At 38.2% G+C, this 17,095-nt stretch overlaps 1 protein-coding gene across 2 annotated transcripts in view; it reads left to right on the top strand.

The window, feature by feature from the left end:
* HADHA (hydroxyacyl-CoA dehydrogenase trifunctional multienzyme complex subunit alpha) overlaps positions 1 to 17,095 on the top strand; it is a 49,159-nt gene that overhangs the window by 7,879 nt on the left and 24,185 nt on the right. For both annotated transcript variants that reach the window (XM_025867875.2, XM_073897109.1), the window contains exons 2-7: positions 1,519 to 1,560; positions 1,656 to 1,726; positions 3,889 to 4,022; positions 5,991 to 6,129; positions 7,070 to 7,189; positions 11,674 to 11,776. In XM_025867875.2, the coding sequence (XP_025723660.1) occupies positions 1,519 to 1,560; positions 1,656 to 1,726; positions 3,889 to 4,022; positions 5,991 to 6,129; positions 7,070 to 7,189; positions 11,674 to 11,776 (609 nt within the window). The remainder of the gene's footprint in view (positions 1 to 1,518; positions 1,561 to 1,655; positions 1,727 to 3,888; positions 4,023 to 5,990; positions 6,130 to 7,069; positions 7,190 to 11,673; positions 11,777 to 17,095) is intronic.

Below are 17,095 nucleotides of genomic sequence, written 5' to 3'. Positions count from 1 at the left end.
TACAACACCTGGTGCTCATCACAAATGCACTCCTTAATCCCCATCACCTGTTTAACCCATTCCCCCCACACCTCCCTTCTGGTAACCATCAGTTTGTTCTCTATAGTTAAGAGTCTGTTTCTTGGTTTGCTTCTCTTTTTTTCCTCTTTGTTTTACTTCTTAAATTCTACATATGAGTGAAATCATGTGGTATTTGTCTTTCTCTGACTTACTTTGCTTAGCATCATACTCTCTAGCTCCATCCATGAGGTTGCAAATGGCAAGAATTCATTCTTTATGGCTAAGTAATATTCCATTCTAAATTATTTTACCTTTTTTTTAAGATTTTATTTGTTTGACCGAGAGAGCGAGAGAGCACAAGTAGGGGGAACAGTAGAGGGAGAGGGAGAAGCAGGCTCCCCGCCAAGCAGGGAGCCCGATGCGGGGCTCGATCCCAGGACCCTAGGATCATGACCTGAGCCGAAGGTAGACGCTTAACCATCTGAGCCACCCAGGCGCCCCTAAATTATTTTACTTTTGATAACACTGGAAAGTCCATCTCTCCATAAAAATACAAGAGGATGTGACTAGAGAACATGGTTGAGATATATTTGTAATACATTTGGGACTGACATTATGGATCACTTTGTAGATTACTCGTTTCCTAGTGTGTTCATTTCCTATTGCTGCTGTAACAAATTTCCACAAATTCAGTGTCTGAAACAATACAAATTTATTATCTTACAGTTATGGATGTCAGAAATGAGTCTCACTGAGCTAAAATCAAAAGTGGTGGCAGGGCTGTGTTCACTCTGGGTGCTGTAAGGGAGAATTCATTTCCTTGCCTTTTCTAGCTTTGAAGGCTGAGGCTGCCTGCTTTTCTTGACTTCTTGAAAGCCAACAAAATGGGGCTAAGTCCTTATGCCGCCATCCCTCTGGTCCTCCTTGACTCTCTCTTTGGGCCCACCTGGATAATCCAGGCTACACTCTCTTTCTCTCTCTTTCTGTTTAGGTCAGCTAATTAGCAACCTTAATTTCCTTAGCCATATAACCTTACCTATTCACAGTTTCTGGAGACCTGGACATCTTTGAGGGGGCAGTTCTTCCACCTATCACATCTACTGTTTAAATAATCTTATAGGGGCGCCTGGGTGGCTCAGTCGTTAAGCGTCTGCCTTCAGCTCAGGTCATGATCCCAGGATCCTGGGATCGAGCCCCGCATCAGGCTCCCTGCTCCGCAGGAGGCCTGCTTCTCCCTCCCCCACTCCCCCGCTTGTGTTCCCTCTCTCACTGTGTCTCTCTCTGTCAAATAAAATCTTTAAAAAAAAATTAAAAATAAAAATTAAAAAAATAATCTTATAAGCTGATCATTAAAATGAAAAAGATATGGTGGTAGTCACAATAATGGCCTAGAATACATTATTCTCATTTTGGGTTTTTTGCTGTGGTTGTTATAAATTCCAGCTTTGTTATATTTAGCAAGTACTACAGCAGTTAAGTTTTACAAAGTAATTAATTTTGAATACCTTTTTCTTGTAGGTTATATTTGCCGCAACTTTTCAGCATCCTCTGCTTTGCAAAGTAAGTTTAATTTCTTCAGTGTAAATGCTTACACTGCTTTTTAGATTTGTTTAGCAATAAACATGTTTATAAATAAATTATCTTTCTCTTTTTAGCCAGAACCCATATTAACTATGGAGTCAACGGGGATGTGGCTGTTGTTCGAATTAACTCACCCAATTCAAAGGTACCTAATTTAACTTGCAGTCTGTCTCTGCTGATACATTCATGAATCCAGTGCTGAATGGGAGGGAAAGAAATCCACCAATCTGGTAGTAATCTTGTATGAATTTGTTTAACAAATTGCTCAAGGAATACAACTTTCCGGAGCAGAGGTCCTTGTTTAAGAATTCATTCTCGCTGACGTTAGGTGTCAGATTAACATCGAGGATTAATGAAATTAGCCTTTTATTATTGTGTAGCATGCTGAGGTGACTTACTAGATAAGAACCAAAGTACAAGCTTGGTTTTATAAGAGTCAAAACTCACCTATTCATCTTAACTACCAGGTTGTTACACATGCTTTCTTCATTACCTACCTGACGTAGTCATTATTCATAGAAAATTGGCTGGGTTAAATGTGGTTGTTAAGATTCCTGAGGAACTTGAATGAATGATTCATTAGTTCACATATTGAAAGTCAAGTTCTGTTCCAAGTGTAGCCCCATTTGTTTTTGGCAGCTTCAACAAATCATACGGCATTAATCCAGTCTTTGCCAAGAAGACCTTTTTTGCAGGAGCTCATGCTTTTCCCCCCATATAAAATTGGTGTTGGGGCACCTGGGTGGCTTAGTCGGTTAAGTGTCTGACTTGATCTCAGCTCAGGTCTGTATCTCAGGGTTGTGAGTTCAAGCCCCACATTGGACTCCACGCTGGGTGTGGAGCCTACTTAAAAAAACAAATAAAAATAAAATTGGTGTCAAGTTTTCATATTTCAGAAATCTTGTTACTAGAGGCCTAGATAGAATAGAGGGACATTGGTGGAAGCAATTAACAACTATCACAAATTAAGGAAAATAAGAACCGGTCCCCCCTCACTAGGATGAATTTTGGTACCCACTGACCAATGATTCAAACTTAAGATATTTTTTCAGAATTTTCTAAGTTGAGCATTTTTTTTGAACACAGAATCAACACGTGCCTACTATAGTGGGAAGTTTGAAAGCTATACAGAAGAAAATAACAAGTCATTTGTACTACAAACCCAAAGGCAAACACTTTTAATATATATATTTTTTAAGATTTTATTTATTAGAGAGCGAGCACGCACAAGTAGGCAGAGGAGTGTCAGGCAGAGGGAGAAGCAGGCTCTCCGCTGAGCAAGGAGCCCGAAAAGGGGACTCGATCCCAGAACCCCGGGATCATGACCTGAGCCAAAGGCAGACACTTAACGGACTGAGCCACCCAGGCATCCCAGACAAGAATATTTCTTAAAATTGCTTTCAGTTATCTACACTTCACAGAGATTTAACATAATTCCAAAGATACAAAAAAAGATACAGAAGGGTGTGCTATAGATAATGCAGTTTCTTTGAAAAACAAAATTTCCCCTATATAAATAATGTTATAGGTGGAAGTTGTCCCCTTAAAATTCATATGTTGAGGGGCGTCTGGGTGGCTCAGTTGGTTAAGCGACTGCCTTCGGCTCAGGTCATGATCCTGGAGTCCCTGGATCGAGTCCTGCATCAGGCTCCCTGCTCAGTGAGGAGCCTGCTTCTCCCTCTAACCCTCCCCCCTCTCATGTACTCTCTCTCATTCTTGCTCTCTCAAATAAATAAATAAATCTTTAAAAAAAAATTCATATGTTGAAGCTCTAAGCCCCAAAGTGATGGTATTTGGAGGTGGGACTTAGGGAGTTAATTAGGTTTAGATGTGGTCATGGGGGTGGAGCCCTCATGAAGAGATTAGTATCTTTTTTGTGTGTGCCAGTGGGGTTTTTTTTTATATATATATTTAAATTCAGTTAATTAACTTATAGTTAATTATTAGTTTCAGAGGTAGAGGTCAGTGATTCATAAGTCTTAATATAACACCCAGTGCTCATTATATCACATGCCCTCCTTAATGTCCATTAATGTCAAGAAATGGACAGAAGACATGAACAGACATTTCTTCAAAAAATGAGTAGACCTAGACCTATTTTTAAAGGGAGGGTGCTTATAGTTGGCTAAAGCTCAAGAGAAAGCTCCTGGGTTTAGGGTTTGTCCCCCTACCCCCCTTCTTTCTTCTAACTGTATATTTCTGTTGGATAAACAAATTTCCTGCAGTCAAAATAGCATTTCATGATGATTTGCACATCTCGTACTTCAGATTTAAAGCCTTAAATTTATATGTATTTCCCTTTGGCAGGTAAACACGCTAAATAAAGAACTGCAGTCAGAGTTCGTGGAAGTAATGAATGAAATCTGGGCTAGTGATCAAATCAGAAGTGCTGTCCTTATCTCATCGAAGCCCGGCTGCTTTATTGCAGGTGCTGACCTCAGGTAAGTTTTCAAAAATCAGTCACCTTTCATCTTGGCTAATAGTATGTTTCTTAGGCCTAATCATTCCTTCTCTTAAAAGAAAGTAGAAGTAAATGCTCTGAAAGGTTTCTTTTTTTTAAGTTATTTTCACAAGTGTAATAAAGTTGATATAAGAGGGGCTTGTTACTTAAACCACCTAAGACTAACCTTCCCTTGTAGAAGTCACAAGCAATTCTAAGACTATTTGAGTAGAATAAAAAACACTATAAAATTAAACTAACAGTGAGTGCCCCCCCTTTTTTTTAACCCAACAGACCAAAAAATATTTTAAAAGTTTGAAAATACCATGTTAGCAAGGACTTGGAGAAATAAGAAGGTTAATATATTACTAGTAGGAATGCCAGTTGCTACAGCAACTTTGGAAAATATTTTGGCAGCCTTTAGTAAAATTGGAAAATGCATGTATCATATAATTCAGGGATACCTCGTCTAGCTATATATATATATATAAAATATTAAAATATAAATAAATCCCACCCTTTGTTTTTAAGGATGCATGTATAAGGATGTTCAGCCCTGTGTAGTTTAAAATAATGAAGAATTTGAAGCAATTAAATGTCAGTCATTAGGGAAATGGAAAAGTAAACTGTGGAACTTTCATGTGATAAAATACTACAAAACAGTTCAAAGGAATTAACTAGATCCACAACATAATGTTAGAGCTCAAAAACATAATGTTAAGTTTAAAAAAAAAAAAGCAAGTTGTAGAACATTCTGTACAGTGTGTAGTTTATGTAAACATTTTTAAATCCTAGTGAAATGCCTCTTATTTATAGATACAAATATGCAGTTGCTCTAGAAGGATACACTACAAATATTTGAGAATGGTTGCTTCAGGGTAAATGAGGTGGCTGGTAGGACTCTATGAGGTTGTCAAAGGGAACTTTAGTGATGCAGCTAATATTTTCTTTTTTTAAATGGTAGGATTTATACGTATATAACTTGTTTACAGTTCTTTAAAGCATTTATAAGGAGGTGAAATGCTATCATAGTGTAAGTTTAATGGGCTAAAATGTTAACGGTTGTTAATTCTGTCAAAATACGAGTATTTGTTATATTATTCTTTTCCCTTAGGCAATGATAGCCAGCATTATAGGCTTAGTAATTTGTACTTAAGGTGTTTGTATAGTTTTAAACCTTGCTCCACATTGTGTACTCTTTTTTGCTTATGAATAGTAATTAGGAATTTATAAATATTTAATGTTTATTTTTTTAGAAAAAACAAAATTATCTGTATCAAGTGCTTTTTCTTCTAGCTCAGTTATTTGAGCCTAGTGAGACACTGATGTACCTGGCAATAGCTTCCTATAACCAGAGGAAAATACTTGCAGCTTCTGTGAGGCTAGCTGAGCAACTCCCAGTATGTAAAATGCCAAAAACTAGTTATTTTTGGTCAAAGGTACAAAATCCACAGCTTGAATGTGTTCAAGAACAAAGTAGCAAATGAAACAAACTGAAACTAAAGGACATTAAGTACAACATTATTGAGTGGATCTTTTATACTCATTAGGAGATCTATAAACAACTTGAAAGCTTTTTTTTTTACTGTTATTTTGATTGCCGTTCAATCTGGGAGTTACTTGATAGTGAACATGGTTAATGTGATAGTGAAAATATTTACCCGAAGATGATTTTCTCATGTACAGAGAGCTTTGTAAGCTAATGGGTTTTTATAGAAAATAAAATTACACATTTTGTTTCATGTTCTCTGGATCCAGAAATCTAACACTCTTTATGGAGAGATGATGTTGTTGATATTAGTTCTGTCTGAGGCAAAACCATTATTAAACTTCTGAGTATTTGAAGATTCACTATCAAATATTGGTAGATGGTAGGGTAAGGATATAGTGGGTGAGGTATTGAACAAAGTAGGGGATAATTTCATCTTTGTTTTTTATTTTCTCTTCTCTGCTTTCATGTTTACTACAGCATGTTAGCCTCTTGCAAGACCCCTGAAGAGGTAACACAAATATCACAGGAAGGACAGAGAATGTTTGAGAAACTTGAGAAGTCCACAAAGCCTATTGTGGCTGCCATCAGTGGAGCCTGCTTAGGAGGAGGACTTGAGGTATAGACTTCTTCCAAAGTCATTGAGACACTATCCAGCATATTGATGGGAATTACAGGCTGCAAACCCGTAGACTGTGGTTTTGCTTACAAAAAGTTCTTGGAAGAGAATCAGATTTCTTTTTGGTTGTCAAACTTCTGGATAGATTTCAATCCTTATTTCATGGCACAGAGCAAGTAAACCAAAGTGGGATGTTTTCATTTTTATAAATTGAGAAGATTTGAACTCGATCTCCAAGGTCTCCTTCGATTCCAAAAACCTGGTTCAAGTTTACAGGGCAAAGATTCAGAAGTGCGATCCATGCTCTTGAGCTACTTAAGTCTGGATGATATGCATTTAAGTGCTTTGTGAGCAGTAAAGATAGTGAATAATGCAAGATTTGAGAGAAGAGATGCTTATTAGACTGGAGCATGTAGGAAAGGAGAGGGGAAAATAAGATAGCATTTAATGAGTATTTATCACATGCTGAGCTCTATGCTAGACACTTTCACATATATTAATTAAGGGAACCCATGCCTGATGCTAAAAGATTGGCAGAAATTGATTAATCAGAAAATAGTGGGGAAAAAGTCATTTCACATATGGCATGGTATGGAGCAGACAAGGGTAAGCAAAGCCTATTAGATCACCGTAAGTAGGCCTGCTTGATTGAAAAGGAGGGTCTCTGTAGGGTACAGGACTTCTTAACTTGGCGTGTAATATACAATGGTGTGTGCATTTTTCTATTTCAAGCTTCCATAGCTTTCAGCAGATTTTTAAGGAGATCCAGAACCCCAAAAAGGTTAATTAGAGGGAAAGTATGAAATACAGCTGGAAAGGTAAATTGTAGAAAGCATCAAATACATTCCTGCTTTACAAGTAATCTTTAGACCCTCACATATCTTAAGATATTATAAGGTTACATTTCCTAACATTCTGGTTTTCTTTCATTTGTTTGAAGCTTGCCATTTCCTGCCAATATAGAATAGCAACTAAAGATAGAAAAACAGTATTAGGTACCCCTGAAGTCTTGCTGGGCATCTTACCAGGAGCAGGAGGCACACAAAGGCTGCCCAGAATGGTGAGTTTAAGCCCCCTGTGACCTTTACAACCTCAGTACCTATAGGCCCCTTTACTTGTTTTTTGTTTTTGTTTTTTTTTCCTTGCAGTCTTTGGTTTATTTAGGTTTGTATCGGGGGGAAAAAGCACAAACAGTTTATTTTTAGAGCAAAGATTAAGAGTTAAGTTGTAGTGATGAAGGGCGCTCCTCTTACAATATTTAAAATGTCTTAAAATTTCAAATGATGGGGAGAGTTGGATAGGAAAGGTAAGTATGCTAAAATTGTCATCCTGTGTAAGAGGAGATAATTGTATTCAAGTTCACAGGGATAACAAATCTCTTCTTCATATATTCTCTAGTTTTGGCTATCATACAATTTTCTAGACTAAGTTGCTATTTTGAGAACACATGAAAATACATAGTGTAGGGGCACCTGGGTGGCTCAGTCTTGTTAAGCGTCTGCCTTCTGCTCGGGTCATGATCCCGGGGTCCTGGGATCGAGCCCCGCATCATGCTCCCTGCTCGGTGGGGGAAGCCTGCTTCTCCTCCCACTCCCCCTGCTTGTGTTCCTGCTCTCACTATCTGCTGTCTCTCTCTCTGTCAAATAAATAAATAAAATCTTTAAAAAAAAAGAAAGAAAATACATAGTATAGAATTGGAGATTCAAATAGAACACAGACCTATTTGTTATGCAAGAGAAATGTAACCTTATTTAAATTATGCTCATCTTTACTGAAGACAGAGTTCTTTTAAGACATCTGACTCCAGGGTGCCTGGGTGGCTCAGTTAAAGCGTCTGCCTTCAGCTCAGGTTCATGATCCCAGGGTCCTGGAATCGACCCCGCATCGGGCTCCCTGCTCAGCAGGAAGCCTGCTTCTCCCTCTCCCACTCCCCCTGCTTGTGTTCCCTCTCTCACTGTGTCTCTCTCTGTCAAATAAATAAATAAAATCTTAAAAAGACATCTGATTCCATCTTATCTTAGATCTTTAGTCTACTAAAATTGTCTTGGATACTTAACATCATAAAAATATGAATTGCTCTTGTAATTCTTTTTTTTTTTTTTTAAAAGCATGAGCTGGGGGGGGGGGGCAGGAGGAGAGAGAGAAGCAGACTCCCTGCTGAGCAGGAAGACAAACGCAGGGCTCCATCCCAGGACCCTGAGATCATGGCCTGAGCCGAAGGCAGACGCCTAACCAAATGAGCCACCTAGGTGCCCCATGCTCTTGTAATTCTTTATACAATCACTGGAACATTAAGAGTTGAATCAGTATTTCTTTCCTTTTTTTTTTTAAGATTTTATTTATTTGACAGAGAGATAGCGAGAGCAGGAACACAAGCAGGGGGAGTGGGAGAGGGAGAAGCAAGCTTCCCACAGAGCAGGGAGCCCAACGTGGAACTCGATCCCAGGACCCCGGGATAATGACCTGAGCCGAAGGCAGACACTTAACGACTGAGCCACCCAGGCACCCTAAGAGTTGAATCAGTATTTCACATAAGACGTTTTCCAGGGAGCAGGAACTGAAAAGTCAGTGTGGGAAATGATCCTCACATTGTATTAAAAGACACAATGACTTTACTTTTCTACAGAAGAGAAAAAAATGTAAATGCAATGTTGTTTCTTTTTTTATTATTTAAATTCAATTAATTAATGTATGATGTATTACTAGTTTCAAAGGTAGAGTTCCGTGGTAATCAGTCTTACATAACACCCAGTGCTCATTACATCACGTGCCCCTTTAGATCTATTTCCTCTGATACAAAAGGCATAATATGGGTATTCATTGTAGAATTTAGCAACAAGATAAAATATGGGTATATAGGATCAGTAATAAATTTTATTACTCGTGTTTATTTTCTTAATTCCACATTTTTTAATTCATTGATCAAAATTAATTTTTTAAAGATTTTATTTCTTTATGTAAAGAGAGAGAGCATATGCATGAGCAGGGGGGAGGGGCAGAGGAAGAAGGAGAGAGAGAATCTCAGGCAGACTCCATGCTGAGCAGAGCCCGATTCCTCGACCCTGGGATCATGACCTGAGCTGAAATCAAGAGTTGGATGCTTAACCGACTGAGCCACCCAGGCACCCCAAGTCCTTGATCAAAATTACTGATCAAGGTCCTTTATTAATCCCTGAAGAAGTATAAAGGTAAATAAGGTACATGTTTGCCTTTCTGGAACTTATAGTTTATTTTTTTAACGATTTTATTTTTAAGTAATCTATAACACCCAGCGTTGGGCTTGAACTTACAACCCTAAGATCAAGAGTTGCATGCATTACCAACTGAACCAGTCAGGTGCCCCTTGAACTTAGGGTTTAATTTGTTCCTTCTGTGCACAGTACCATCTTACCAGTTTTTCAAATCCATGGATCATATTTCATGATAAATATAAGAGGCAGATCTTTCTCCTTTTTGGATGATCTCATTGCTGTATTCTGTAGAACCGAAAGAGGCCAATTAAGCCTTTGAATTCATGAGGAGAGGAGAAGAACAGTCAGACCTGGAGGCTGCAGAGCAGTCTTAATACCCCACTAAACCGTGTAGCTTCAGGCACTATTGATTCCTCAGTGAAAACAAGGCTCAGCAGAAATACTCTTTGAAGGGAAGTTGATACAAGCTGGGCACAGAAAAATAGGAAGATTTATGGTGTTAGTTTTCTGATAATAAATAGTGTGCATTCCTTCATAGAAGTTGTCAAGAGGATTTATTGAATAAATAAGCCTATATGGGTGTAGAAAATATTGCTGGGTTTCTTTCATTGTTTTGTATTAGTTGGTATTTAAATGTTGCTAGAAACCATTCTTCTAGCACCTACATAAGAAGCTCTATCTTAGTTCTGTTTTTTTAATTAATTTATTTATTTGACACAGAGAGACAGCGAGAGCAGGAACACAAGCAGGGGGGAGTGGGAGAGGGAGAAGCAGGCTTCCCGCCAAACAGGGAGCCAGATGTGGGGCTCCATCCCAGGACCCCGGGATCATGACCTGAGCTGAAGGCAGATGCTTAATGACTGAGCCACCTAGGCTCCCCAAGCTGAGTTCCATTTTTAAGCCTAAAATTCTTTTTAAAAACATTGTTGGGCACCTGGGTGGCTGAGTCAGTTAAGTGTCTGGCTCCTCAGGTCATGGTCTCAGGGTGCTCAGATCGAGGCCCACCGCTCCCCTACTCCCGCCCCCCCGAGGCTCTCCCTCTCTCTCAAATAAAGAAATAAATCTTTTTTAAAATTAAAAATAAATTGCTCTTTGTGCGCAGGTCTGGTTGCCTCGGGCTGTGGGAATGCTGTGGTGCCCATGGGGGCTCCTGCGGCTCCCTCCCCTACACCAGGGGAGGCCCCGGCGTCCTGCGCTGTCTTTGCACAGCTTCCTGCGTGCAGGCCCCTGGTCCTTGCAGGCTGGTCCGCAGCGCCTCGAGGGTGTCTTAAGAGCCCGCCGGTGTGTAACGCACGATTATTCTGGAAGCCTAGCTAGGGTGGTGCCCTTTCAGATTAGGCACCAATCTGGTAGCTGAAGGGCTGAAGTTTGGAATTCGCCCTCTGGGAGAGATGCTGTGGAGAGATATCTGTGATGCCTAGGTAATGGCTCCTGCCACTTGAACCTATAGGCTGTGATAAGTGAAGAGCTGCGTCCTTTCTCCCTGGCTACTATGGGTTTTATTAACGCAGAGGATATCTCCTGTCTGGTGTTGGGCAGATCCTAGGAGCTTCCTTCTAGCTTTCCTGCATTAACCTGTGAGCAGCTGTCAACTTAATGGAGGAGAGAAACTGCCTAGAAATTTTGAGATGCTTAAGTATTTTTAGATCAATTAGACTTCTTTAACATAAATACTTGTTTTTATCAAGAGGATTCCAGTAAAATATTTTAAAGCAAAAAAAAAAAAATTAAAAATAAATTGGGGCACCTGAGTGGCTCAGTCAGTTAAGTGTCTGCCTTCGGCTTGGGTCATGATCCTGGCATCCTGGGATCGAGCCCCGTATTGGGCTCCGTGCTCACCAGGAAGCCTGCTTCTCCCTCTCCCTCTGCCTGCCTGCCTACTTGTGATCTCTCTCTGTCAAATAAATAAAATCTTAAAAAGAAATTTTTTTAAATAAATAAATAAAGACATTGTCAAAACTATCAGGTTTCTCAGTCTCCACTAGCTCCACTAAAGGAATTTTAAGTATTATTTAAATGACAATATATAAATGCACAGCTTTAGGAAACATGAAATTATTTCTGTACCTTATCAATTCCATAAGACAGAAATCTTACATATTGAATTAAAAGAAGAGATACAAACATTTTTGCTTCAACTGGAAGTGTCTAATCCCAAAAGTTACCTAAATGTGTATCAGTGTGTAAAACTTAACTGATTGATAAATAGCATAAAAATCTGGTTTGACTTTCCTCATTTAAATATTTTTCTCAGTTGAATGATTTGTAAACTGTAAACTGTAATTGTTTTGTAAACTGTAATTGTCACTCTGATATTTTTACCCCTGTACTCTGATCCTTGCTTGCTTGTTAGGTGGGTGTACCTGCTGCTTTTGACATGATGCTGACTGGTAGAAACATTCGTGCAGACAGAGCAAAGAAAATGGGACTGGTTGACCAATTGGTGGAACCCCTGGGTAAGCGGTAGCATGCCTCAGAATTAGGCCTTATGAAGTTATTTTTTTTAAAGTTAATATCTTAAATATTGGTTAGAATGAAATTCAGACTCTCAAGAAATGAGTCATTCTGAAGAGTGATGTTTTCTGAATATAGCTAATACTAAATCATTTCTAACATTAATCACCCCAATTTCTATTTTATTTTGTAAATTGGACGTCAAGAGTACAGAATTGTATCAAGTCCTTATTTTTGGTTCTTAAATTATCTGTGTTGTTATTCATGATAACCCTCCTTCAGTTTTTTGTGTCTGTTTTAATAATACAATAAACATGTATGAAACAACCTGAGAATGTTAACAATAGTTGACATCTACTGATGTGCTGCTTCCCTCCATACAACTTCTTTGCCTCCCCTCACCCAAGAAAATCACTATTCCAGATTATGTGTTCATCACCCTCTTGCATTTCTTAAAAATCAGCATTATTGAGATATTAATTATGTGATAACAAACTTACCAATTTTTTAAATTTTTTTATTGTTCTGTTAATCCCCATACATTACATCATTAGTTTTGGATGTAGTGTTCCATGATTCATTGTTTGTGCATAACACCCAGTGCTCCACGCAGAACGTGCCCTCTTTAATACCCATCACCAGGCTAACCCATCCCCCCACCCCCCTCCCCTCTAGAACCCTCAGTTTGTTTTTCAGAGTCCATCGTCTCTCATGGTTCGTCTCCCGCTCCGATTTCCCCCCTTCATTCTTCCCCTCCTGCTATCTTCTTTTTTTTTTCTTAACATATATTGTATTATTTGTTTCAGAGGTACAGATAAATTTACCAATTTTTAATGTACATTTTGAGTTTTGACAAATCTATGTAGCTATGTAAGCACCACCACAATCATAATAGAACATTTTTAGTATATAGCTTTTTGTGTCTTCTTTGATTTAGCGTAATGATTTTGAGATTCATCCATGTTGTTGCATATATTAACAATTTGTCCCTTCTTAATGCTGAGTGTTATTCCATCGTATAGATACAACATAATTTGTTTATCCATTCACCAAATGGTGGAAATTTGAGTTGTTTCCAGTTTGGGGCTATTCAGAATAAAGCTGCTGTGAACGTTCATCCACAAGTCTTTATGTGGACATATATTTCATTTTTCTTAGACAAATAACCAAAGAGTACATTGGCTGGATCATATGATAGATTTGTGTGTAGCTTTTAAGAAACTGTCAAACTGTTTTCTCAAAGTGGTTATACCATTTTGCATTCCCACCAGCAGTGTATGAGAGTTCTAGTTACCAGCTGCTCTGCATGGTCAAGTCTTTTTAATTTTAGACCTTCTAATAGAAGTGTAGTAATATCTCATTGTGGTTTTAATTTATATTTCCCTAATGACCAGAGATACTGAGTTTCTTTCATGTGTTGATTTGCCTTCTGTATATCTTCTGGTAAAGTGTCTATTCAGATGTTTGGCCCATTGTTTGATTGAGTTTTTCTTAATGAATTTTCAGAGTTCTTTATATCAGAATACAAGTCTTTTGTGAGATTTGTGATTTGCGGATATTTTCTTCCTGTCTGTGGCTTGTCTTTTCATTATCTAAATGCAGAAATTCTTAATTTTGATGAAGTCCATTGTATCAGGATCTTCTTTTATGGGTCATGCTGTTGTTGTATCTAAGAAATCTTTTCTTAGCAAGACTGCAAAGATTTTTCTCCTATATTTTCTTCTGGAAGTTTTGTGGTTTAGCTCTTCCATTTTTGTCTGTGATCCATTTCAAGTTAACTTTTGTACGTGCTATGAGGTAGATGGAGTTTTGTTTTGTTTTGTTTTTTGGGTTTTTTTGCAAATGAATATCCAATGTCCTAGCACAGTTTGTTGAAAAGCCTCTTCTTTCCCCATTGAACTACCTTGACAGCTTGGTCAAAAATCAGTTGATTCTGTATATTTGAGTCTATATCCGGATTTTCTATCTCCAGTTATCCATATATCTTTACTTAAGCCAATGTCATACTGTCTTGATTATTGTGTTTTAGTAAATCTTGAAATCAGGTAATATGACCCCTTTTATTTTGGTTCTCTTTCAAAATTTATTTTGCCTATACTGGTTTATTTGCATTTACATAGAAATTTTATAATCATCTCATCCATAACTACAAAAATACATGCTAGGATTCTGATTGGAATTGCACTGAATCAATGTATCAATTCAGGGAGAATTGACATATTTAACATTGAGTCTTTTCATCATGATAGGGTATAACTCTGTTTATCTAGGTCATCTTTAATTTCTCTCTGCAGTGTTTTATACTTTTCTTTGAATATATCTTGCACACAATTTGTTAAATTTATACCTTTCACTACATGCTTTTGGGATATAATGCCTTTTTAACTTTAATTTCTCATTATTAAATATATATATGTATACACACACACAATTGATTTTTGTACATGGACCTTGTATTCTGTGGCTTTGCTAAATTTATTCTAGTAACTTTTTCTACAGATTTCTAAGGAGTTTTTATATAAATAGTAATGTCTATAAATAAGACATTTTGGCTTTTTCCTTTCCCATCTCGTTGGCATTTATTTATTTTTTTTCTTGACTTTCTACAATGGCTAAGATCTTTATTTTTTTTTTTTAAGAATTTTTTATTTATTCATTTGAGACAGAGAGAGAGTAGGAGCAGTGGGGAGAGGAAGGGGCTTGCTGAGCAGGGAGCCCGACGTGGGGTTCGATCCCAGGACCTGGAGATCATGACCTGAGCTGAAGGCAGATGCTTAACCATCTGAGCCACCCAGGCGCCCCTAAGATCTTTAATACAACATTGGATAGAGGTGGTGAAAGCAGATAATTGTTAACTTGTTCCCCATCTTAGGGGAAGAGCATTTACTCTGATGCTGTAGGGTGTATGGTGTTAGCTGTAGCTTTTTTATATATGCCCTTATCAGATTGCAGACATTTCTTTTTATCTATAGTTTGCTGAAAATAGATGTTGAATTTTGTCAAATGTTCTTTCTGCATCTAATGAAGTGATTGTATGATTTTTGTCTTTCTTAGTCTATTAGTAGTATCAGTTACATTGAGTTTTGTCTATTGAACCAGACTTGCATTCCAGGAATAAACTCCACTTGGTCATAATATATTATCCTTTGTAAAAATTGACTGGATCAGCTAAAATTTTGTAAAGGAACTTTATGTCTGGTCATGAGAGATAATGGTCTCAGGGATAATTTTCTTGTGATACCTTTGCTTGGTGTTGGTATCAGAATAATGCTGGCTTCATGAAATGAATTGTAAAGGCTTTTCGGGGGGTTTTTTTTGTTTTTTTTTTTTCTATTTTCTGGAAGATTGTGTATAGAATTGGTATTATTTCCTCTTTAAATACTTGATAGAATTCACCAGTGAAGTCATATATGGACTTTTCTTTGTTGGGAAGGTTTTTATATATGAATTCCATCTCCTTCATAGATACAGGGCTATTCAGGTTCTCCATTTTTTTGAGCAAGCTTATAGTAATTTGTTTCTCAAAGATTTTGTCTGTTTTATTTAACTTGCTAAATTTGTTACAATAAAGTTCATAATACAATTTCATTAGTATTTTTTCACTATCTTTATACTCTGTAAAGGTATATATCATTTATACTCTTTCATTCCTGATATTGATAATTTGTGTCTTCTTTATTTTTTCCCTGATGAGTCTGGCTAGAAATTTGTCAAGAACCAGCTTTTAGGGGTGCCTGGGTAGCTCAGTCGTTAGGCGTCTGCCTTCGGCTCAGGTCATGGTCCCAGGGTCCTGGGATCGAGCCCCGCTTTGGGCTCCCTGCTCAGTGGGAGGCCTGCTTCTCCCTCTCCCACTCCCTCTGCTTGTGTTCCCTCTCTCGCTGTGTCTCTCTCTGTCAAGTAAATCTTTAAAAAAAAAAAAAACCAACTTTTAGTTTCATTGATTTTCCTCTATTGTTTGTTTGTTTGCTGTTTATTGATTTCAGTTATTCCTTATTTCTGCTTGCTTTTGGGTTCAGTTTGTTCTTTTTCTAGTTTCTCAAGGTAGAAACTTAGATCATTGATTTTAAGGTTTTTTTTCCTAACATTAGCATTTAAAGCTCTCAATTTCTCTCACCACTGCTTTATGTGCATACTTTAATATTATGTTTTCACTTACATGAAGGTCAGAATATTTTCAGATTTTCCATGATTTCTTCTTTGACCCATGTGTAATTTAGGAGTGTGTTATTTAATTTATAAATACTTGCAAATGTTTCAAAATCTTTGTTACTGATTTCCAGTTTAATGTTGTGATCAGAGTACGGTTGATCCTTATTTGCAAGCTCCTTATCTGCGAATTCACCTACTCACTAAAATTTGTTATGACCCCAAAAATCATACGTATGATGCTTTTGCAGTCATTAATATTCATGTACAGAGTCGTGAAAAATTCACATTTCCCAGTGCACATGTTCCAGCTGAGGTCAAACAAGGCAACATTCTGCCTTCTTGTTTCCGCTCTCATAGAGCCAACAAGTACCCTTTTCATGGTCTATTTAGTGCCATATTCTCCTCATTTTTTGTGCTTTTTGGTTGTGATTTCACTGTTTAAAATGGTAAAAGCTAGGAGTGGAAAAGTACTGAGTCAGAGTAGGAGAAGTGTCTTTAAGGTTTCTCTTTCTTCCCCCAATAAGGAGGCCTCATTAGAGGCACCCTTGGTGGGAGGTCCCCAAAAGACAGGAATGAGGCACCCGGGGTAAGAAAGCACATACGTGTAAGAGCATAGTGGCAAGGGGTACGTGGTTACTTACTGCAGCTCCTGTTAACCGTCTGTGACGCCTCGGCTGTGCACCAAGTCTGCTGTGGGAAGGGCAGCTTTTCCTGTGAGGCCTGCTGGGTAAGAGCCTTTCTAATTGCCTGTGATTGGGCCTGAAAAATGACTGATAGGTTTTTGGCCAGGGGCTGGGCTCCTCAATTTCTACAAACAGTCATGTGGCCATAGCTGTACCTATTTCTGCCTCCCATTCCTTGTTCCTTTTGCTCCCAGGAAGTACCTCAGCTGGTCATGGTTCTTCGCTTAGTGGGGTGACCTTCATTCCTAGAAGGTCTGGGCCACTATCAGTCTTGCATGAATTGAGTTGTTGTAGTTTTCCATTAACTAATTACAGGCTCTAGTAGCACTAAGGGGACCCCCTAAGAGATCTGTTGTAAGACATACTCTTCCTGACTCCCATTGTGTAGTAGCGGCCCAACACCCCTTTAGTCCTGGAAAAGGATTTTGGCGCTTTCAGATGTTTCCTGCATATCCTACAGAACTATCTACAGACCAGGCCTGAGTTTTC

Source organism: Callorhinus ursinus, unplaced genomic scaffold (assembly GCF_003265705.2).
Source record: "Callorhinus ursinus isolate GAN/ISIS: 27379988/994484 unplaced genomic scaffold, GSC_fseal_2.0 scaffold10, whole genome shotgun sequence".
NCBI lineage: Eukaryota > Metazoa > Chordata > Mammalia > Carnivora > Otariidae > Callorhinus > Callorhinus ursinus.
This window is presented reverse-complemented; position numbering and strand designations above follow the sequence as displayed.